At 38.9% G+C, this 23,742-nt stretch overlaps 1 protein-coding gene across 9 annotated transcripts in view; it reads left to right on the forward strand.

Moving 5' to 3' along the window:
* PIGN (phosphatidylinositol glycan anchor biosynthesis class N) overlaps positions 1–23,742 on the forward strand; it is a 100,228-nt gene that overhangs the window by 38,583 nt on the left and 37,903 nt on the right. For all 9 annotated transcript variants that reach the window (XR_001553247.3, XR_014943599.1, XM_085540348.1 and 6 more), the window contains 4 exons: positions 1,003–1,095; positions 8,630–8,685; positions 21,408–21,486; positions 23,273–23,455. Coding sequence is in view for 7 of the 9 variants with exons in the window: in XM_085540348.1 (XP_085396474.1) it covers positions 1,003–1,095; positions 8,630–8,685; positions 21,408–21,486; positions 23,273–23,455 (411 nt within the window). In the remaining 2 variants the exon portion in view is untranslated. The remainder of the gene's footprint in view (positions 1–1,002; positions 1,096–8,629; positions 8,686–21,407; positions 21,487–23,272; positions 23,456–23,742) is intronic.

Here is a 23,742-nt window from a genome sequence, read left to right on the forward strand (position 1 = left end):
AAGGAGAACGATTAAAAATCTGAGAAATTACTAGAGGGGGTATAAGGCTGCTCATAATTTCAATTCTATGTGCATGAGTTTTCAATTTGGTATGTAATCTTTTTAAATTTTGTATAATACTTGGAAAGGTGGCTGATTCTTTTATAAACTGCAACTTTACACTGTTAAGCTAAAAAGATTTTTGTATTTTTAGGGATGTTACAAATACAATATGGTTTGAATAACGTTTGATTTTGATCACGAAGCAGGCTAGTTCTTGCAGGTTAATGTTTAATTACTTCTTGTTTAATTTAGTGTGGTGGGTTTTTCAGATGATATCTTGTTCCTTTAACTTAACAAACAGTGGGAGTCCTCACTGAGATGGCTTTTTCTTTGAATTTGCTTCCTTTATTTCTGGGTATTCCAAAGTTTGTTTAATAAATACCTGACTGACAGTTAGCATTATGCTACTGTATTATCATGTTTCTTATTTTGCATTAAGAACATCTCTTTACAACACATTTTCAAAATGCTTTTTCTACAAACTCTGCTCAAGTGCATGTACTGTACTGCAGTCCTTGCTGGACATACAGACTGCAAAGAAAGAGGGATCCTGGCATATGAATTGTTCACTTGCTCATCGCAAGTGGGCAAGTCAGGACCAAGTGTGGGTTTGGGTTGAAAGCTTCTACGTATTTTAAAAATGACCTCAGATTAGTGGTTGAGATGTTATTACTCTTTGCTATGTTATTTAGTAACAAAGTCCATTACTTACCTTTTTTATGTTTCTGTGGGAATTGGGGTGATGTGGACAGTCTGATGTTGGAAAATGATGTAGTATATTTAAAAGCTATTACAGTAGTTATTTAAGTAGTACTTTGAAGCACTCTTACTTCATTTTGGCATGCCATTCAGTGAGAAAAATTCTTGTTTTCTCTTACGTTTTTGAGTTATACATATACAGAATGTATATTATATATATTTATATTAAATATATATATATATATTTGTTTTCTTTCCCAGGGAACCCTACCTCTGGAATACCTGAACAATACTGATCATTTCAAAGCAGAGAGCATGTTTACCAATGCTGTTCAGGTTCTCGAGCAATTTAAGGTAACTAAGCATATGGTGAAAAAGAAGAATGTGTCTTTGAACAATAATTATTGCTGCACTGTGTAAAATAGTTTTCTGGGACATACAGTATATGTGGCATTCTGTAATTCAAAGGGCTAAAACTGTGTGCATATGCTATATAGGTCCTTCTGAAAATAATGCCTCTCGTTTGTTTCTATGGAAACTACAACAGATACAAAGAGCAATATAATAGTATTTAATAGAGCAAATTTACAGCTGCAACATGCTGTTTCTCAGCATAGTCATCACCATTAGCTATGCATTTTTGCAAACAGTGAACAAGAACCTGCATACTGTGCTTGTAAAAATCTGTACTAGTGGAGGTGACCTGCTGTCACCGCTGCTGAAATGCGCTTCCCAGCACCTCCCTATGCTCACATCCACTGTTTGGTCTCCATAAACATTCAGCAAGTGTCAGTGAATGTCAGTAGGTGCCATTTTTAACTCATGGAGGAATTCAGTCCTACACTTTTGCTTCACATGCACTTCCGTGTTAGTCACCAATTTGTCAGACTGCCCCCCTACTACCATCTGTCACTGTCTCGCTCCAATTTAGGAGTGAGGCAAAGGTTCTTTTGATATGTTATGCCCGGCGTGAGATTAAGAAGAAGAGCATTCAAATGTTGATCCGACCAGTTTATTGGAAATAATAGACAATTGAGGGGATGGGGAAGGGAGAGCGGCGAATGCCAAAATTAGGGTGATGGGGAAGGGAAAGTAGGCGATAGAAAAAGGTAGAAAAGAGCAAGAATTACGTTAAAGCGGGGAATAGTCACCTCCTGGATGCAGCAGCGTCCCGTAGAATGTTGTTAACGTTGGTCCGGGGCAAAATAAGCGTACGGGAGAGCAGCAATGGAGTAGCAGGCTGCAAACAGCAGATCGGTGAATCGCAGAAAAGATGGTCAGAGTATCGTGGTCTCTAGAAGCAGAGTCTCGGGCAGCGAGGTCCCTCGGAGCAGAGTCTCGAGCAGCAATCCCAGAAGAGAGAATAGGCAGCAGTAGGACAACGGTGGAGGGATCTGAGGTCAGATACCTAGATGCCCACACCACCGTGGTTTGTCCGTGCCCTTTTTGTCCTTCTTTCCAGCCTTCCAGAGATTTCGGGACGGCTCGGGTCAGAGTCTTGTGACTTCCTCAGAGATGTCAATCTTCCTTGAGATGGGCCAACAGGAAAGACCACTTAAGGGCCATTGATCAGTATCTTATCTCCCTTTCGTAGCTCCCGGACTTGTCCATCTCCTGTGTGTCTCAGACAAAGGCAGTCCTGGAACCTTGGCCAGGACTTGCCTGAACTTGTCCATTTCAGCAAACTTTGAGACAGTAATGTAAAAAGCATGGCTTCTTACACCACCCCGTGACTCAAAGTTTGCTTAAAAAATGGACCACTGCTGATCCAGGATGGTGAGAAAAAGATAGCAAGCATGAGGGTAAAGGAAGGTGAGGGTGGGGGATTAAAATGTTTAATACAATCATTACAAAAGATTTCTTGATGTGCTCCACTTCTCCATCACTTGAGGAGGTTACAATATACATGGACAATACAACACATTGGATAAGTTCAATGAAACATGGTATCATACACAGAACAAACATGAAAGTTGAGACAACACAATAGATAAAATAAGATGCATTTTACACACAGTCCACCTGGAAGCCAGGAAAAAAGGTCAAGGTCTGGGCTTTTCCAAGTTTGGACGGGAACATGTATACCCTCAGCAATTTGTTTAACAACTTTACCATTATCAATCTTTAGACAACAGGTGGAATCATTTAATTTGCTACAGACACCACCCTGTGATTCTTCAGGAGGGTTGACACAAATATTACATAATGAATAAAAGATAGAAATTGAGAAAAAACAACCATACATTGAAAACAACCATACATTTAACAATGACCAATAGTAAAAAAAAAATTAAATAAACAAGTAAAACAATAGGGATATTTGTGTCAGGAGAACTTTCCACTTGAGCATTTCCAAAACAGTTCAATTGCTGAGAGATATAAATACTAGTCTGGCAAGTTTAAGAACTGTTATAGTCACAGCATAGTGTAGGATACCCCACAATTTAAATCATAGGGAATAATCCCAGAAACATACACATCTTATAAAAAACTCTTATCAAAGACACTTTCCAACAACCGTGTTTTGAATGGAACTCCTGGAGTGATGAGACACTGAAAAGCATCAGTGCAAAGGGTTTTATGATAAATTTCACTTTAGTGACCACATCTAACAGATATATTATAGGTCCCATTGCTCATTTCCCAATTCATTAGGAATTTGGAAACACCATGGAGTTACATGCAAATCACCATCCAAGTTTGACCAAAAGAGGTAAAATAAGGGGTTAGGAGGAATGATTACCACTGTGCAAAGAGTACAAGAAAGCCAGGATAACCTGAAAAAAAAAAAAACTTGGAACCCAATTGTGAAGTTTAAACAGATCCAAAGACTGATACCAATCACAACTCATAAGTACAGCAAACAAAACATAATACTATTGCAACCAAAATATGAAATAAAGAGGTATATCAGTATTCTAGCATGATCACATCTTCAATTTTTCTGTCACAAAACACAAATGGTTAAAATCAGCTACAAGCCATTCTGTTCCGTGAAGGTCCTGCGGGGATCTTCTGTAAAAGAAAACAAGACAACTCGCCCTTTGGGGGCTTTGTTAATACAATTATCTTCTCCTTTTAGTCGTGAGCCTCCTAACAAACATCCATCCTTCACCCCCCCCCCCCCCACCTCCCTCTCATCTGGGGGAGGGGGCGAAAGTATCAACTTTCCTTGGGCTTTTGTTCTGGCCACAAGTTAACTAATTTCTCTAGCCTGACTGTTGGTAATCCGTTCATCAAATCTCGTGGAACGCCCTTTTGCCAGCCCAGTGTCCAGAGACTATTACGTTTATGATCAATATTTCTCCTACCTGTTCTTACTGGCAATGAGACCCTTCCAGTTCCACAGAGTTTTGGGCTAGGTGGCCTAGGAGCAAGGGTGGTTGCAGCGAGCCTTACTTCCCTTGGCTCAGATTTACTGGAAGAAGCCACAGGCCCATATTTCCTTTCATAATTAATCAACTCTTGGGCAACCTCCCCCCATGTCCATACCTTATACCCTGATTGCAAATGGCCTGAGGTGCCAGTTCTTTCTAATTCTGGCCGGGTTCTTTCTCCCTGAGGCATAGCTTGTATTTTTCCCTGCAGTTGTATACCTATGGGTTTCAGCGATTCTGGAAGTCCCCTGATTAATGGAGTCATCCGTTCAGGATCAACAGGCATCATCAAAGGTGATTCGTGCCGTGGCTGCAATTTCCTGTCATACATCATTTGCAGGCAAGCAGCCTTTTGGACACTTTCAACCAGTTGGTCAACTGTCCCATTAATGGCAAGAGGGTCTCCCCTTTCTAAAGGGTTGAGACCACCAGCCCAGTAAGCAGCCCTCTGTGTTAGGGACCAGGGAGCACGGTTATTACCAGTAGTCAAAAATACTCCTGGCCCCCAGTAACCCTCAGCCTCCTTTTCGGTTAACATTATTTGGTCTCCACCAGTTAAGCTGACTCTCCATACATATTCTGTTTCTGATTCCTTTGGAGAACGGCTAAAATCGTTTTTCAGTTTTGCTAACTCAGTGGCAGAAAACGGAATTTCTTTAACATTCATTTGAGGATCCAGGTCCTCTCCATTATCAAAGGTATATTCTGTTTTTATTAGAGGGCGCAGAGGGGCTATTGGGGTTTCAAACTTTTCTTTCGTTTCTTTTAGTTCTTCCTGAGGATACAGTTTTTCTTGTGGTGCACCATGAATATCAGTGTCACCAGTATCTTTATATGTTAAAATTTCCTTAAAAGCCATCTGTAATAAGGCCGAATTATGTCTCTCTCTTTCCAATTGTACTTCTAGATTTCCAATTTGGTTTTGCAAAGCTTTCACAAGTTCCTGGGTTGCTTTAACTTTTTCTTGTAACGACTGTATAGTCTGGTTTTCCGCCTCAAACTGCTGGTCTCGGAACTCCACGGCTGCTTTTAAAGCAGCACCGAGTACTGCACAAATAAATGATTTGCCTTTCCCGGCTCGGGTACGAGCCCCATGTTGTAAAACGCAAATGCGGTCAGAAACAGCCTGCAAATTATACCAATTTTCACGTGCCCAGTCCATCCCTGATGACGATGGCCGAGACGCGTGCTTTTCAAGGATATCAAACAACATATTTTCACCTTCCATATCAGATGTAATTTTACTCACAACCAAAAATCTACAGGCAACGAAATCTACGCTGAGGGAGGAGGCGATTCCTTATCTCCTCAGAGAGGCAAACACTTAACAAAACGAACAACTGCTCAAAACACTCCTTTACACAAAAGACCAAACGACTCAATCAACACTTCCAAAGAAAGTGTAAAAAACCTCAATCGGTCCTGGCTATCCTGTCAAACCACAACGAAAAACTTCAACCTTCAAGCAACAAAAGTTAGAAATAACTTCTAAGTTTCTCAAAAGCAATAAACTTCTTGGAGAAGCACACACCACTTCCCCAAGAGGAGCACACATAAAACTTTTAAAACCAAAGGTACGTCACAAGATACTTAAAACCACCACAATGCAAAATGGTCTTCCCGGGGAGGCACACACGTGTAAAACAAAAGCAAACAGTCAAAATTAATTCATTCGTCCCCGAGAGGTATACACGTAAGTGAGAAAGTTTCAGAATGTGGAGCGGTCTTCCTGGAGAGGTGCGCACGTCAAATTAAGTTATCAAAACAATCGCTCCTTGCAAATCCAGGAGAATCAGACAGAAAAGTTTTAGAGAAACTGGAAGGATAACACTCTCACGACGGATATCCTGCCGACTACGCCAATAAAAATGTCTCGCTCCAATTTAGGAGTGAGGCAAAGGTTCTTTTGATATGTTATGCCCGGCGTGAGATTAAGAAGAAGAGCATTCAAATGTTGATCCGACCAGTTTATTGGAAATAATAGACAATTGAGGGGATGGGGAAGGGAGAGCGGCGAATGCCAAAATTAGGGTGATGGGGAAGGGAAAGTAGGCGATAGAAAAAGGTAGAAAAGAGCAAGAATTACGTTAAAGCGGGGAATAGTCACCTCCTGGATGCAGCAGCGTCCCGTAGAATGTTGTTAACGTTGGTCCGGGGCAAAATAAGCGTACGGGAGAGCAGCAATGGAGTAGCAGGCTGCAAACAGCAGATCGGTGAATCGCAGAAAAGATGGTCAGAGTATCGTGGTCTCTAGAAGCAGAGTCTCGGGCAGCGAGGTCCCTCGGAGCAGAGTCTCGAGCAGCAATCCCAGAAGAGAGAATAGGCAGCAGTAGGACAACGGTGGAGGGATCTGAGGTCAGATACCTAGATGCCCACACCACCGTGGTTTGTCCGTGCCCTTTTTGTCCTTCTTTCCAGCCTTCCAGAGATTTCGGGACGGCTCGGGTCAGAGTCTTGTGACTTCCTCAGAGATGTCAATCTTCCTTGAGATGGGCCAACAGGAAAGACCACTTAAGGGCCATTGATCAGTATCTTATCTCCCTTTCGTAGCTCCCGGACTTGTCCATCTCCTGTGTGTCTCAGACAAAGGCAGTCCTGGAACCTTGGCCAGGACTTGTCTGAACTTGTCCATTTCAGCAAACTTTGAGACAGTAATGTAAAAAGCATGGCTTCTTACAGTCACATGAAAACAAAATAGAATATAGGTGGGAAGGTTCGACCTCTACACCAACATCCACCTCTGATGTTGCAGACCAACATGATAAAATAGGAGGCATTACTTTCAGAGTAGCCCTTGTGGGTGATTCGCTTGACTAGTGGTGAGAAGCATATCTGGAGAGGTTTGAAAGACTTTAATAAGCTTTTTCTTTTAAGGAAAATAAGCAATTTTTTTTTTTTCTCAGTTCTTAACTTAAATGCTCATGTTTATTGATATTAATGTAAACTAACCTGTAGGCAGAATGTAGGTAGGCTTCAGACTGAGTACAAAGTTCTGTAACTGGAAAAGGAGACATCTCTTCTGACAGTGCTTGGGGAGACAAAGCTCTCAGAAAGAATCAGCAAACAAATCAAAAAGTAACAGCCATGTGTCCATTAAAGAAATGAAATTAGTGGGTTAATTAACCTTTAGCTTATGCTGCAGTGTCTGTTGTTTTGCTTTATCTTATCTCTGCTTTGTATCTTGTTTCATCTCTTATTTGATGTTATGAGAACATGTGGTCCAAGCAAACAAAAAAGGTTGTGTTTCACTATATGCTGTCTACTTATGGGGTAAGAAACAGTCCAAAATCACAAAATCTCCATTTTGACACAAAGCAGAGTCATGCAGAGCTGTCAAGAAATGCATGTGACAGTAGCAGAGCAAGGAGCTGATTTGAGATCACCTGTAACATGATGATTAGTGCTTTCAGCACTTTCTGTCCCTTGAATACACGGCTTACCAAACATAGTTTTTGGGGATAACAAATGGGCCATGTCAACAGCAGAGTCATTTCCAAATCTGTGATGGAGAGCTGCCATATGGCAGAGGAACTGACCGGCTGGATGTGAAGCTGAAGTGTGCTGGTACAGCCTCCATGGTTGGAACAAAGTCTGCTCTAAGTATTAAAGATGTAACTTGGCTTCTTGTTGTTAAGTATTGTCTTGGGGAATACTTAAGAAAAAATCAGTAGCTCTTGTCCTACTTTTCTGTAGGTTTATGTTTATTCTGTAATTTCTTAGTGTTAGACTATTTTCTTGTTGAGTGGCTTATTTCTAGAATTATTTTGGAAGAACTGCTTGTGAATTTCTTTTGCATTTCATTGCTGAAGCAGAAGTAGTGCATTGGATTAGACATGCCAAGTGAGTTTTTACTTTTTCTGTGATGGAGTGACCTGATCGCAGATTGTACTCCCTGGAGAGAGTATGTTGTATTGCATGGATAGGATGAGACATGCAGGTTGCTACTTCAAGCTGTCAGATTCTGAGAGCACTGTGCTAGAAAGTTCTCTCTGCTTTATGCCATCAGTCAAACTCAAGTCAAACTGGTCCAGAAGACCTTAAAGATGTTTTGAAGGGCCTTGGGCAAAGTGACTCTGTCATCAAAATCTTCTATTTTTATCCAAGCGCAGGTTAATCGATCTAATACTATTGTTTGAACACTGTAGCAGCTGAGTTCTAATTCCTGTCTGGCATAAATAATGGCACTTTCATAAGAGGCTGTTGGTGAATTCATTTAGTATTTCTAGCTACACCTTTCCTTTCTCCTAAGAATTGTAGAAATCCTTCTATAATAATCACTGAGAGAAGGAGTGGGGATTGTGTTTTACCTGTACTGGAACAGCTTTGGTTTTCCAGAAACACTGATTCAGTGCTCAGAGGAGTTGTATAAATGATATACTGATAGTTTGATTTCATTCCTTTTTCTAATGGAGTCTACTATGTAAGTCTCTTCTATGATTTAGTTTAATGCCTCATGCAATTTTTATTCTTGTTGCAACTTGCATCTAATTGTTTATTTTTTTTTAATGCAGGTTAAAATGAGTCAGAAAAAGAGAACTACATTATCATTTCTGTTCACACCATTTAAGTAAGTGCCTTTTAAACTTAACTTGGTTAATGCTTTGTTATTCCAGTGAAATGCAACAACAGACAAATCTGGTCTCTTCAGTCTATATTAAATCATAGTGTTCATGCAACTATGAAACTTTGCATTAGAAAGAAGACTGTTGAATTAATTTATATTTCAAAGTTCTGATTAGAATTAGATTAAAGAAGAAAAAAGTTTAATTCCTTACCATTAATCCTTTTTTAAGGGCTTAAACTTTTTGACAATATACCTTTATATAGACTTCGCAGTAAGTTACTGTGTTCGCACTAAGTTCGCTGTGGCCTTTTGCTATGTTCTTTTAGCATTCTTTGGGAGATTAAAGTCACTATAGTGTTAGGGAAAAAAAAATCAGTTCTCTTCCTTGTTTGTATGTATATCAAGGTTGGACTAAGAATTGTTTCTTCTGCAGTTTAAGTTCTAATGAATAGCCAATAAGCAAAATGTTTTACAGCAAGAAATGAAGTTTAATATCTTTAGAATTTGTGCTGCCTAGTATTAGTGTTTCCAAGTTCATGAAGGAGTTCTCAAAGGGATTTGTTTAGCTGTGAGCTCTCTGTTCTAGGGTGCAGAGCTGTTGGTGACCTTCTCACCCTTCAGTTTTATCCAACTAAAGCTGCTTTATCCTATTTCCATATCCCCCTGCCCCAGAAGGTCTGAGAAAACTTTGCTTTGGGTGCATAGGATCAGTTCTGTTTTTACTATGTGCTCCAAAAATGCTTTGTCATTCAGCACGCTTATTTTCCTTTGAGACTGATGTTAATTAAGATCTTTATATCATAGGAACAGTAAAGTACTTGAATTGTTCCCCGTGAAGTGCATTTAACTGCTAAATAGGATTGCTGTCTTTCTGAACGGAGATTTATAGTGTTATTTAATACCACTAACTTCTTCAGAAGGATAGGTTCTAAGACACTTATTCTCTGCAACTACAGTTAAGTCAATCTTGAGCATATAATGAATGTTTTAATTAGCATTCTGATTAAGAATGACAATAGTATTACCAAAGAACTTACTGATCATATGGAACAAAGATGCTGTATGGAATGGATGGTCAGTTGTCTTTGGTTCTGTGGGGAAGACTTAGATTGACTTTATAGCTCTTGATTAAATCAATTTCATCTTTCTACAATAAATATCTGATTCAGTAAAATAGTATGAGTTTTTCTTAATGCTAGATTTATCTTTAAAGGATTTAACTGCTACTAATTACACTATGAACTGGTGTTTTCCTCTTTTTTTTTGTGGTATGTTGTATTGTTCAAAGTTGAAACGCTTGAGACATTCATCTCTTCGAAAATAAGACTAAATCTTGTTATAAAAGTATGGTTACTTTTTGGCATGATACACTGGAAAAAATAAATTGATTTTACTCTTTCAATAATTTTAAAGTAGCTACTGAATGAGAATTTGGGGTAATGGTTTCATGGCAAATGTTTTTATGTGAGACCAGATAGATTCCTTGGGTCTGTGAATTACCTTACAGAAGTTATCAATGGTTGCATGTTATGCGAATAAAGACTTTATGTGGTTCCTCAAGAAGATAAATTTGTATCTTCACTGTAGGAAAACAGAAGAAGTTTCATAGCACAGGCCATCACACATTAATGCATATCCAGCATATACTATACAGGTTTTCCCTAAGTGCTAAGTAGTATTCACAGCATTCCTTCATTTCTGAAACTTGGTTTGTGTCTGATAAGCTACCAGGAGTCCTTTTGTGTGGAGGTGACTGTGAAAGCAGTGAAATGTAAGCCTGAGCTTCAGCTTTAGCTGATGATCTGCTATGTTAGAGTAAGCCAACTTTCATCAGTGGTTTAAGTAAATTTTGCTTGAACTAGAGTGAAATACTTAGGGAGCATATCCCTTTCTAATGGCTTTTCCTGTGATACTGTTGGTCAGGTTGAGTGTATTTGATAGCAAGGAGATGTTCATTTCAGATCTTCACAGCTAGCTTTGTCCATGTTAACAAACCCAAGGGTTCTGACAGTTAATATGTCTAAGTGGGTTTTTGCTGTGTGCTACCAAGCATGTTTTGAAGAATAGAAACCCAGATGGCAGCAGTGTTATGGCCCACGTGATCCAGTTTGAAATCTATTAAATATTTGTTGTTCCACTAATACTACGACACTGGGGGAAAAAAAAAAAAAGTTTAGCAGGGAGTCTATGTAAAATTGTCTATGTATAATTTTATATTAGCAACCACTTAGAAAGCAAAATTCTCTGCAGATACAAAGTAGTATTTATTACTTAATATATAAAAAGGTATGGAATGATGCAGTTGCTCTATTGTTCTCAAGAGAAATTAAAAAGGTGAAGCTTTGGATAGCTTACTTTTGAATCTGAAGCAGGTGATCTCCTGCTATGCTGTTTCAGAATAATCTGTAATTGTATAAAGGTTTTATTTATGCACAGGTATGCATTTTTTGGATTTGTCAGCACCGGTCTGGAGAGTTTGCCCACAAATTATTGTTAATCTATTGACCTTGCCTACTACTGAACACAGTTGTGTGTTCTGGCTACTACTATCCTTTCAGTAAGGTGTAAGTAGTTTCTTCTACCACTGTTCATTTATTTGAATTTTTGTAGAAAGAAGTTAAATATACTTTTAAAATATTTCTGGTGCTGTAAATCTGTAACTTGAACCTCAGAAAGCATAATGTTTAATTACTCCCCAGTTTATTGGAGGTTAGTGAAGCATACTTCATGGCTTTTGGGACCATCAACTTTATGTGGAAATTTAAAAAGTAACATTCTGTTTTCGAATATTAGAGATTCTCTTTCACTGTCATGATAATGGAAAAATAAACAAAGATGTCTGAAGAATTGCCTATCTTAAATTATTTAAATTATGTAATTGAATAAATGTTGTTTAAGTCTGTATAACAGAAATGGGAATGAGAATTCAAAGAGGTACATAAATCTAAAACTTCTGAGGCATTCAATTTTCAGAGAAGTGGGTACAATTACTATTAAAGTTTTATATATCTAGGGGGAGAGAGATACTTTTACAGATAACATATTCTGTAGAAAGCAGAATATAGCGAAAACCTCAGCTTAATTTTTCAGCATGTAAAAAAAAAAACATTTGTATATTCTGTGGTGAAAATCCTGTTTTTGAGCTTGAATTTTCAAGTGTATTAATATCAAGTGACTGGAAAACTGTTTATGTCCTCAGATGCAATGATTTAAAGACAAGTGTTTGAACTGTATGTTGAATCGTTCACAGCAAAAGAATTGAACTATTTCTTGTATATTACAGGGCTGTGTTTGTCTTATTTAGACAATATTGTTGACATAGAGGAAATTTCTTGAGTTGATACAAAACTGATTTCCACAAATAATCTATCCTCTAATGGAGGTGTGATTAGCTCAGTGGACAGAGGACGAAGGAGACCATTGGAAATGTTCCCTTTATTACATGGATCCAAATTGCGTTCCCTAAACTATGTTAAGTTTATGAAGATGGGGAGGATGGATCTGACTGTTGTATAATGAAAACTCCGGTAGTGTCTTCTTGACCACATTTGAGGGAAGGTAAGAATTTGGGTAGTTAATGGATACATATGGCTGACAAGTAATTTTGTTCACATTTAGTCAAAGTCCCTTCATCAAGGAGTAAAAGTATCTAAAAGTGTATCCTGAGGCTACCTATTTCACAGGTACCTTTTGGAAGGAAGTCAGCTTCAAGTGTCTGCTGATTCAGCAGGGCCAGGTGCACAACTTGCTCCCATAGGAGCAGATGTGTCCCTTATATGCAAGTTACTTGTGAGGCTTACATTGAATAATTGTTTATAGTATTTATTCCAGTGGAGTGCCTGAAGAGATTTACTGTCTGAATTGAGTTTCCTTCCTGCTTCCTTCCACTTGCTACTTTTTTCACTGTTTATGAAAGGCAAGCAAGTCTTCACTAATTACTTACTTAGCAAAATCAGAGGCTTTTCATATTGGGAAGCTGGGACACTGGCAATATGTTTATATATATATATATTTCAGAAAGGCAGGTACAAAAATGCCAGATGCTTTGCAGGAAGGGAGAGGGAGGACAAACCTTTAGACTGCTGACAGAGAAAAACCGATGTCCAGGATAGTGAACTTTTGTATTAGCATTCTGACCACTTGATGTACCTGAAGGCAACTGCATAGCTGGCACAGTTTGAAGAGGTGTATGCCAAGGGGCCAGATGCTACTGCTGCAAAAGCATTTCCAAAGCTGGCATCTCTGGGCTGTGAAAATAGTCCTAAGAGTTGTAGAAGGGGAGGACTGGCATAGTGAGGAGAATAGAGAGAACATCAGTGTTGCATGGAAATTCTCTTAACCAATTAAAGCTATTTGATTATTCAGATAGGTGCAAGTGACTTAATATATTAAATTACATAGAAGCACAGGAGTGATTTTTGTGTACAACCAGCACATACAGTGCTTTTGGGGAAAGGCTGCTTCCAGCTGTTCAGGTTCTGATTTGGCACGCAGCAAGATGGCAAGAGCAGTAGGTTAAGAAAAATCATATACAAAGAAGATGAGCAGCTGGATTACAGTCAGTGCTTGTTTTCCTCTAGCTGTGTTTGGGTTTTTTTTTTTGTTTGTTTGTTTTTTTTTAATATCTTCAGTGTTTTATATCAATAAGGCATTTTTTTGTTTTTTGTATTGTTTTTTCAGGAAATGGCTTAAGCATTGTTTAATGTCAGATCAGTATCATCTCATGTATCCCATCCCATGTTGATGCTACATCTTTAAAATAACTTCATTAGTTGAATACAACATCTTAACCATCCCAAGGACTTACTTTTTGCATATAGTCAAGCCATGGCTTCCATAGCTATAGCTCTGTAGAAGATCTCTGTTTTTAACATGTGTAGTGTACAGCTATTAAAACATTCTTCTCTGCTATATTAAAATGCAACTTTTCACTCTCCCTGGTCTCCAAGATGAATTGAGGTATGACTGTCTTAAAAATTTGCATGGGTTTGATGCAGGGAAGTATCAATCAGATAGACTGAGTCCTTCCACGTAGCTATACATCATGTACTTGTCATGGTGATGGAAAATAGTTCTTTCCTAATGTCTCTGAAAATGTACAGCAAATTCAGAAAATGACTTATACACAAATACTTTTTTCTTCCTTTTTGTGACTGAATACACAGCACTATATGGCTCACTCTGTCTTTCAAAACTGATATTTCCACAAAACTGACGTTTGGATCGAAGTGCAACAAGTAATTTCTCCTCCCTCCATAAAGGTTAGGGTCCCTTAAGGTCAGTAGACGTAGTGCATCCTTTAAAGCAACTCGTTCTTGTTTTGTTCTAATAAATGGCATTTATTTAGGAAAGTTGTAGTACCTGAGACGTAATGTGCTGGTTAATTCACAATTAAATATAAGGAGAAAAGGGTGGAACTATTGCCATAGGAAAGAGTATTTCTAACAGCGTTTACTCCCCTTGTTCATTTATGTGAATCCTTTGTGTTTCCAGAGGAACCTTGGTTTGTCAGAGGCACTACTAAATTAACTGGGGAAGAAATTTCAGCCCCTTTATCTTGTGGTCAAGAATAAAGGACAGCATCTTCTGGTAGCAGCTAGTGAGGTCTGGCAAGGCATCCAGTCTTTTCCTTTTCTCATGTGGTCCCCACTGTGTTAGAAAATCTTGGTGTCTGCTTGCTTCTGAGGTAGCCAGTACAGGCAGGTGAACATGGGCACTTTTAGCCTGTTGGTGTCAGGGATGTAGACCACTGCACTTTCTCTTCAGCTCTTAGTTTTAAGAACCAGTGTAAATACATACGAAGTTATAGTGAACCACTAAAGAAACAAAAGTGCTCAAATGGAGAGAGAGAGAGAGAGAGAGAAGGGGGAAAAAAAAAAAAAGTTGTAGCACCAATTTTATACTGAAAAATAACTCCACTGTTGGATGTATGAGAAATTAATGCCCGTGCTATAAAGTGCATGTGCTTTGGCCAAAAGTGATCTTCTGTTTCACTGAATGTGCTGTGTCTAGAATGCTCTGCTGAACACTGATCAGGGAGGATGCAATCTTCTTAGAAGGCAGGCATCCTGCTGCTCTCAGGTTTCAGCAATGCACCAAGAAGCTTTTAGTTTTTATATGAAAAGCTTACTGGCAGTGGCTTCTGCGGTGAAGGACTGAATGTAATTGGATTTATTACCCAGTGGGAAGTAGGTAAGGTCTTTAGAAGAAGCTAAGAGGCTAATCTATAAGATAATATATTAAAAGATTTATACGTGTTTCTGTGTTTCCTTGTGTAAATCTGTTTGGCCTTTTCTTGGAGTTCAAGGTTTCATGTAATGAGGATGGGGGTCATGTCCAGGACAGGCAGAGGCAGTGGCATGGGAAGGTCAGGGGATATTCCTCAGCAGGTGAGTGTGGTGAGAGAAACAGCACAGGGCTCTGTGGATATCAGTAAGAAAGACAGAACAAATAGCTTACAATAGCTGTTTTAATAAGTTAAAGGAAAATAGTAAATCTACTGTCCCTTGGGCTGCTGGGTAAAATGCCTCGTGCCTATGTATGAGGGCTGCTCTGAAAGTAATGCCTCCTATTTTGTTATGTTGGCCCGCAACATCAGAGGTGGGTATTGACAGTAGAGGTTGAACCTTCCCACCAGTACTCCATTACTTCTTGTTGATGTGTGATAGTTGGCAGCAGAGGAGCACTCTGACAAAATGACCTCTGAAATGGTCGTGAGTATGAAGTAAAGGTGTGTCAGAGTTCCTCTGTGCGAAACAAGGGAGATCCCTGCTCCAGTTCCTTAATTCCCTGAGGGCCAGAGGGGCTGCTGTTTGGCCTCTGCTTGTCTACACCTCCTGCAGCAGTAGTTTGCGTGCAGACTCATGCTGTATGCAGCCCAGTTATCTTGTTTCTTACTGTTCGGTGAACTGGCAGCTGGCAGTTAGCTCTTTTTCTCTCATCTTTGCTATCTAAAGGATTTACATAAATATCCTAAGGCACTTTGCTGTTGAATGTATGAATATGCTTCATCAGGGATGCTGAACTGTGGGAATAAAGGCTATTTTAGTTTTTAGGATTTGGTAGCCTAGAATTAAGCCATTAGCAGTCAGGCTGCTTCTTGTGTTTCTCTTGATGTCCTGTTTCTTCCTTTATATGTTTGTAAATATAAATGTGAAAGCCTGCGTGTTAGAAATGTATCAGTAACAATGCTTACTGGTATCTGTGGAGGTGTGTATTCCTTCTTTATACTTTACAGAACAAAAACACTCAGAGCTTTAAACAGGAGTCTCTTATTGCTGTTCTTACTCCATTTCTTTCATTTATTTCATTTATTTCACGCTTGTTAAAGAAAAAATTTGCAAAGACAACTGAGTACAGCCCTCCAGTTAGACTGACTGATTTGCCCTCTGGAAGAATAGTTGGAAAACCTAGAAACCACAAAAGCCCAGCTGAATTTAGGCAGTACAAAACTGAGGCTCCTGACGCTGGAGAAGTGGGAGAACAGAGGGTGCTAGATCAAGACCGAAGTGAGGATATTGAAGGTCCTGACCCTTATGCAGATGTGATAGAGGGTTAACCCTTTACTGTTGGTATGCCTTTTCTTTTAAATAAGCACAGCTTTAGAACACTACAGTGTTGCCATGATTTTTTTCACTTCTAAATAAGGTGCATTTTCTGAATTATGAGAACTAAATTTCATAGGCCTTGCCTTTTTAGTAGCTTAGCAGAAAATGTTTCAGTAAATTGTTAGAATTCAGTCTATCTAAATAGATTAAGCATCACCAAGTTACCCACTGAGTCATTTAATCTTTGATATTTCACTGTTTGATCACTAAAACACATGCAAAGGAGTTTCTCTGTCTCACAGTATGTGCTTTCGGCAGATCTTTGGAAGAATACACAGTAAAGCAGTTCTTTGAACCAGTGTATCTAGAGAACTAGAGCACAAAAATGGAGAAAATCAGCTTCTGAATGAATATTAAAATTAATATAAGTGTGTTGTTTGGTGAAGTCCATGGAACTGTAATACAGTCATTTTTCCTGATCATTGCCTCTAGTAGCATCATGTACTCTCTACTGTACAGCAAGCTCAATGGGAAGTAAACATCATGGTTCCAGAATGTGATTTTTTAAATATTTATTTGGTTGATTTTTCCCCGGTTCACTGAATGAACTCATGACTTCACATTGCTTGCAGTTTGCTTTCAGATGATTCTCTGCTCTTGATGGAAAAGTGGAAGGGCTTTGTATTATGTACTTCATTCTGCTCCATCTAAAAGGCTACCCACTATGCCTTTGAAAGAAATTTCAGATCGATAAGATTAGGCTAGTTAATAATAATTAATATTTAATATCAGATATCTGCTCTTGAAGATTGCTTTTTAGTGTGAGGTTGTTATGGATCAGGCATAAGAATGCAGTCACATTTGTGTCAAACTGAACTTGCATTGCTCACTATAAGCATCTTGCTTTCTTCTTGCTCACTTGGAGCATGATGAGATGCTGTCTGTTGTACTGTGGGAATGTATGAAGGCATCTCATAGGAGAATGACTTTGTTTTCGAAGCCTGTTGCTGCTTTGAAAAGAGCTGCGAGAAAGTGTTGCTCTGTTACTGGAATATCTTTTGAGTAGAGGCCCAGCAAAAAAAACAGAACCTTTTTATATCTGTGCTTTTAAGATGTCATTTTGCCAGCAGCAGTGATGTGGATCAAAATAGTAATAGTTGGTCCTCTAAGTATTATTTCAGCTGATTGCAGGATTGCTGAACTGGAAGCAATCTGTCCTTCTTGGTATGGTTTCCTCACAGTGGGGTAGATGGTAAACAGCCTGAATATATTCAACTGCTTCTGTTGCTGGCTATTTTCCCTCCTGGTGAGAGCAGAGATTGTCGTGCTGACCCCTCAGTGCCCACATCATGGAAAAATGGGAGTGCCTGCCATGAAGCTTAGGTTGCTCTGTGGGTGGGATGGAGACGGATAGAATTTTGTGTTGAGAGGGGCAATGTTAGTTTAGGGTAATTTTTGGGGGGTTGTAATTTGTCAAAATACCAGGAATCATCTTGAGAAGAGGATTAGAATCTGTGGCTGCTCAGCCTTTTGACAAAAAGGTTTGTCAGGATTGTTTGGCAGGCACCTATCTGATGCTTCTTTACCTGCCAGCTGTTTTAGGGTTAGGAAATTCATAGTAAAGCAGATGAGAATGTCTGCTGTCTCACATGTTCAGTATCCTATCAGGCTTTATTCCGGTTGTCCTTCTCCATCTCCAAATTGCAGGGATGTGGGTTTGATGGGTAGACTACCCGATGGATAAGGAATTGGCTGAAAGGCCGCAGACAGAGGGTAGTGATTAATGGTTCTGTGTCCAGGTGGAGGCTGTGTCCCCCCAGGGGACCAGTACTCTTTAGCTTTTTTATCAGTGACATCAATGACAGAATTGAGAACACCCTCAGCAAGTTTGCTGATGACACCAAAGCTGAGTGGTGCAGTTGACACAGTGGAAAGAAGGGATGCCATTCAGAGGGACCTCAACAGATTTGAAAGGTGGGCCCAGGTGAATTTAATGAGGAGAGAGTTTTGAAGAGACTATTAAATCCTCCTGCAAGAAATTAAAAGTTCTCAAGTATGAATAGTTAATTAATTTTACATACAAGGACATTTGCATGTATGTGAAGCAAAACAGCTGAAATAAGTTTGTTCTCAGTTAACAGTACTCTTAAAAAAGCTTAGCATTTTTCTTCATACATAGCATTACCCTTCTGCATATGCGTCCTTGACTCACGTAATTAAATCTGAAGCCTTTTAAGCGTTAAACTACTGCAGATCCTAAGGGGTTACTTTTTTATAGTATAATTCTGGAAAATTTACTGCGTGAAATAATGACTATAAATCACTACTTAAATAATCAGACATAATAAGATTAACATGCTAGTAATAGAGGGTAAAGATATAATTGCAAGATGTCTCTTTTTGTTCTATGATTTTTATTTCATAGGTTGTCTGCAGTATGCTGATGGGGATGGCAATTTTTTGGCATGATGATAAATAAAGCTTACTGGCCAAAGAGAGGTCCCTCTGACATTGCTATGGTAGCCTTCGTTCATCACAGTCTTGTTATGAGTGCTGTCAAATAGTTTAACTTATATAAGGCATGAATGATGTGTTGGAAAGATTAATTTTGTCAGGTACACTTAAGAGAAGGGAAGCTAACATCTCGTAAGGGATAGTTTATAAGCACTTGCACAATTAGCCCAATTGTTTTGTTTCATAATTAAGTATGTTTATTCATGGATGAAGCTGGGATTTTACTGTCTCAAGCTAGAAAACTGTTTCTGATAAGTAATTTTGTTTTTTTTTAAGGTGGCTTTCTCATAGTGTTACCATCCTTTCCTGTGGAGAATGTAATTTTAAATCTTTTCAGTCCTTAAAGTGTGAATGCTCATAATGTAAATAATATGTGACCATTGAGTTCTTAGTTGTTTAATTTTATGGTTACACTTTACAGTACATGAGTGATATATTCAGTAATACTTCCTTGTTCAAAGGAAGGAAGAACAAATTTGAGTTGACCAAATGCATTCTCTGTGTATTTTTGTTAATAGAATAAAACTTCTTAAATATTGTTGTGGTATGGAAATATGCTTCATTTTACTGGTTGGGCTTCTCATTTTGTATTTGGTAGAACTGGATTTTGGCGATGGGTAGCGGGGAAGAACATACACACCTATAACTTTGTTTCTTTGTGGAGTTCATTATCTTTTTAATAATGATCACTAAATTCATTTTATTTCTATTAATATTAATGGCACATGTGCCTTAGATGACCTTGAGAATAAATTAGCATAATAGTAGTGCCTCTGGGTTTTTGCGTACTGAAACACAGGGAAATAACTGATCAGTTTATTCTTTTCTCTAGCGCTATCTGCTTAGTATTCTAAATCTTCTAAATGGTTGTTTTAGTTAAATTTAAGCTAACTGCTGTTATCTTCAAAGACTCGCATTTGCCATCCAAAGCGAAAACCTACAAAACTATTTCTCCTGTTTGTATTCTGATAGTCAAAATGAAGATAACACTATCTCGTAACTTTGGTCTGTAAAAGATGAAATTCTTATTACATCTGATGAATTTTGTTTCGTTTGCTTTCTTAAACTGAAATTCTGCATGTGTTCAGATATTCCCAGTCAACCAATATGCTTAACCATCTATGAACAGATGAGATACTGATTTAGGTATTACTTTTTCTTCTTCTCTATTCCTTTGTTTTTGGTGGCCTATCTCAAAAGGATAGATTTAAGCAATTTGTGGCTTCGGTTTTTGTTCTCCACAACCTGGCTACCTTTTAATTTGTAATAGTATGCTGTTGGGGAACATCTCATTACCGAATGCATATGAGTGGAGCTGAGTCCTATTTTCAGCATTGCACTGAATTCTCAGTGCATCCAAATGTTCTTGAATTCCTCTAAAGTGATACTTCAGTAAGTCTCAAGGTCTCTGGTGTTGTGCATTGTTCAGCATGTTGTGTTGTATATGTGATTTTAGTACACAAGTATTGCCTTTTTAATTTAATGATACCTGGGTAAATTCCAGGTGTGGAACCTTAGTTGTAGGCACAAATTCCATTTGTTCCCCTATAAAGAAAGATAGTGTATGTATTCTTGACGATGCATCAGCTATCTGGTGATGCTATCATCTACTGGCTGGCAAGCAGTAGTAGTTCCTGAAGCTCATAGCAAACAATTGGGAATAAGTGTTTCAAGGCAGTGGTGGCGTGAGATCAAAAGCTGCCTTGTGGTTCAACCAAGTGGAAAACCAGGTGATTGGCTGGATTAAAATAATAGGAATGAGACTCCAAGACTGGCTCTGGATTTGACACTGCCTAAAACACAGATTGGGGATTTCTGCACAAGGTGTGTGTGAGGGACTGTCACACTGCTGGGCTGAGGGAGATGGTACTGTATCTCAGTGGCATTGTGGAGAGTGTGAAGGAAAGCTTTCCTGTTGATCGACTATCACAGCATGGTAATCCACATCACTGTGTGCCTGTGGTGATGGAGGCTGGGGGTAGTGGCTGTCTAACGGATGATAATTTGCCTAGGAGATCTTCTTGCTCTCTACCATTCTAGGTAAACTAGAACAACGTGGAATGGGACTTAGCTCCTGTCTTCTCTGATCAGTGGGAGTTGGCTGACTGACTTGTTTTTCCATGATGCTACTTCCTGTAAAGGAAGAATCATAGAAATGACTTAGGACGATAAATTAAACTCATTAAAATCAGATGTTTTCACCATAGACCTCAGTGCAACCAGGTAACTCTATTTAGGGGGCTCTTAACAGTTCCCTGTGGAAGAGGAGACAAGCTCTCAGATTTTTTTAAAGAAAAGATTGTTAGACATCATCTAATTGCAACTGTGGAACCTGAACAATACATCCTATGCAGTTTACAATCATGACTACCAAATCAATTAAGTGGCTTAACTCTTGTGTGTGAAGTGTTTCTTGTCCACAGCAATGGTCAACAATAACGCACAAGTGAGAGAATTTGCATTATCAAAAAAGGTGGGAATCCCAGTGTTAAAAAATACCTTAAGGAAAAGTTCTTGGGATAAATTAGTTAGCAAAAACGTTGAATCGTGTGGAAAAGAAATGGCTTATTCCACTAATGAAGTCTTGAATACTTTTTGTTCCAGAATCTTTCTTGATTACTAAGTAGTTTTCATGCCTCTTCCTGTTTGTGTTTTCTTGTTCAGACCACTTTCTGATTCTGAGCAAATCAACTTTTTAAAGAAAGCAAGACTGTATATTCAGCAACGGAAGTACAATGAAGCAGTAAGTGTCTTTGCTATGTATCTTCTAGAAACCTTGAGAATTTCTGCTACATGTAAATACATTTCAGTTTGTTTTACTTAGAAGAAATCTGGAAATAACTTTTTACATCCTTCTGATGTACATTTCACTTTTCAACAAAAAATCCTGTTGTCTCTAAAAATTTGCATTTCATGACATCAGTTCTAACAAATAATTCTGACTTACTCATTATTTTCCTCATAATTCTTAATCTTTTTGTTACCATTTCACAATATACAAGCACACAATGTTTATATTTACCACTCTTAAAAGAGCAACTAAGGAGTGTAGTTCATAATCATTCTTCCTAAGCTGCTAGTTCCGTGGAAAAGTATGTCTCGCTCCATCACAGACCTTGATTTGTTTTGCAGTTCTCTTACCTGAACCACCTGTTCATGTTTTTTATTTCACATTTCGATTTGTCAGAAACTGAAAGCCATATGCAGCATCATTCTGTGCTTCCCAGTTTTTAAATACCTTTCCAAGCATTTGCTGCCAGTCTCTGAGACAGAGCACTTTGTGATGGCAGTGGGGACAGGGTTTGCATTTTGACACACACAGAAGTAATTTGTGGGGCTAAATGGTACAAAGAAGTCTTCCATTTCTGCATTCAGTTTAGTTACTGAATTCTGTGTTAAAAGTACGTGAAAAGATTTAACCTGTGAGATTGCTTTTAACCTGGCAATTGCATGGAGGAATAATTCCATGAGGTGCTAGGGTTCAGCTCTTTTTTTTTTCTCCCCTGCTTTCCCTCCCTTTCTCATGAGTGCCCAACCACTCTTTTGGAGAATGTTTTCCTAATGTCCAACCTGAACCTCCCCTGGCACAACTTAAGGCCCTTCCCTCTCCTCTGTTGCTTGTTACTCTGGAGTGGAAGCTGACCCTACCTTGCCACAACCTCCCTTCAGGTCGTCGTAGGGAGCAATAGGATCTCCCCTGGGCCTGTTCTTCTCCAGACTGAACAATCCCAGTTCCTTCAGGTGCTCCACATAATAATTGTGCTCCAGATTCTTTATCCTAAGGAAGGATATGATTTTGATGGACTTTGTCCCTTGCCAGACTTCTGGTTGTCATATCTTTTTCAGTGGATGGGAATTTTGTCCTAATGTTGTGGCTTAAATAGTATCTATCACCTCACTTGAATGGGTAGCTGCAAGCAGTTGATACCAGCATGCTGTAATTCATTTATTTTGAGCCACATTATGCCCTTCCAAGAGTTGTGTGCAAGGCTTCTCCTCAAAGGAGACAGACACACGTTAAATATTACTGCCCTTCTCCTTGTACCTCATCTCTGATCTGACTGGGGCAGATCTGCTGAACAACCTATGATTAGACTGAGTAAAACCTATCTGCATCTGCTTCTATCCATAGTTCTCTGCTTATTTAAATGTGGTACCTTCAGAAACTCAGGACTGCTTTTTTAATGACTCACCCATTAAGGTAAAATATGTTCAAATGCTGGTGGGAAAAATGTGTTTTGTAGTAGATGTTGTTCAAGATGTGCTGCCTACATAGCTTTCATCATCCTCACCAGTGTTGTGGCTCAGAAGGGTGGTGAATGAGACAAGTGATGGTCGATTTTAAGTCCAACAGTCTGAAGCAGAGCCTATTCCAGCAGTCAGTGCTGGCCAAAAAGCTGCACCTGATTACACACACATGCCAAGACCATCAAAGCTGCTGGAACTCCAGCCGCTATTGGTTAGGCTGATTTGTTGTGTGGAACTTAGACTACCTTAAACTCATGCTTGTATATTTTGTCTGCCTCTAGGTATCTCTGTGCAAAACCCTGATTAACCTTGCTTTGGAAGGCCTGTCATATTACCATACTTACGACAGGTTATTCCTGGGCCTAAGCATTGCACTAAGTTTTGTGGGCTGGACAACTTATGTAATTCTGGTGATTATCAAGACTCACACCAATTTGATTAAGGCTACTCAGAGTAATAATAAGGTAAGTTGGAAATTTCTGTTATTTCTGTTTTCAGCATTATGTATACTTGGCCTCTTTGTGCAGGGGACCAAACTGTACACCTTCCACTGCTCAGTTCTCTTGACTGCACATGGGAACTGGGAAGCTGTGGGGCTAGAAGCTCTCATCCTGCCTGGTGTCACTATTGGTCCATGAAGTAGAATCAGTATTAACTATGCATTGCAAATCAGAACATGCATTACTGTGTTTTCTGAATTCCTTTCCCACAGATACGCATTTTACTAAAAGCCAATGCAAATGTAATAATT

The sequence above is a fragment of the Coturnix japonica genome, chromosome 2 (assembly GCF_054131305.1).
Source record: "Coturnix japonica strain WE chromosome 2, WE-NBRP24, whole genome shotgun sequence".
Classification (NCBI taxonomy): Eukaryota; Metazoa; Chordata; class Aves; order Galliformes; family Phasianidae; genus Coturnix; species Coturnix japonica.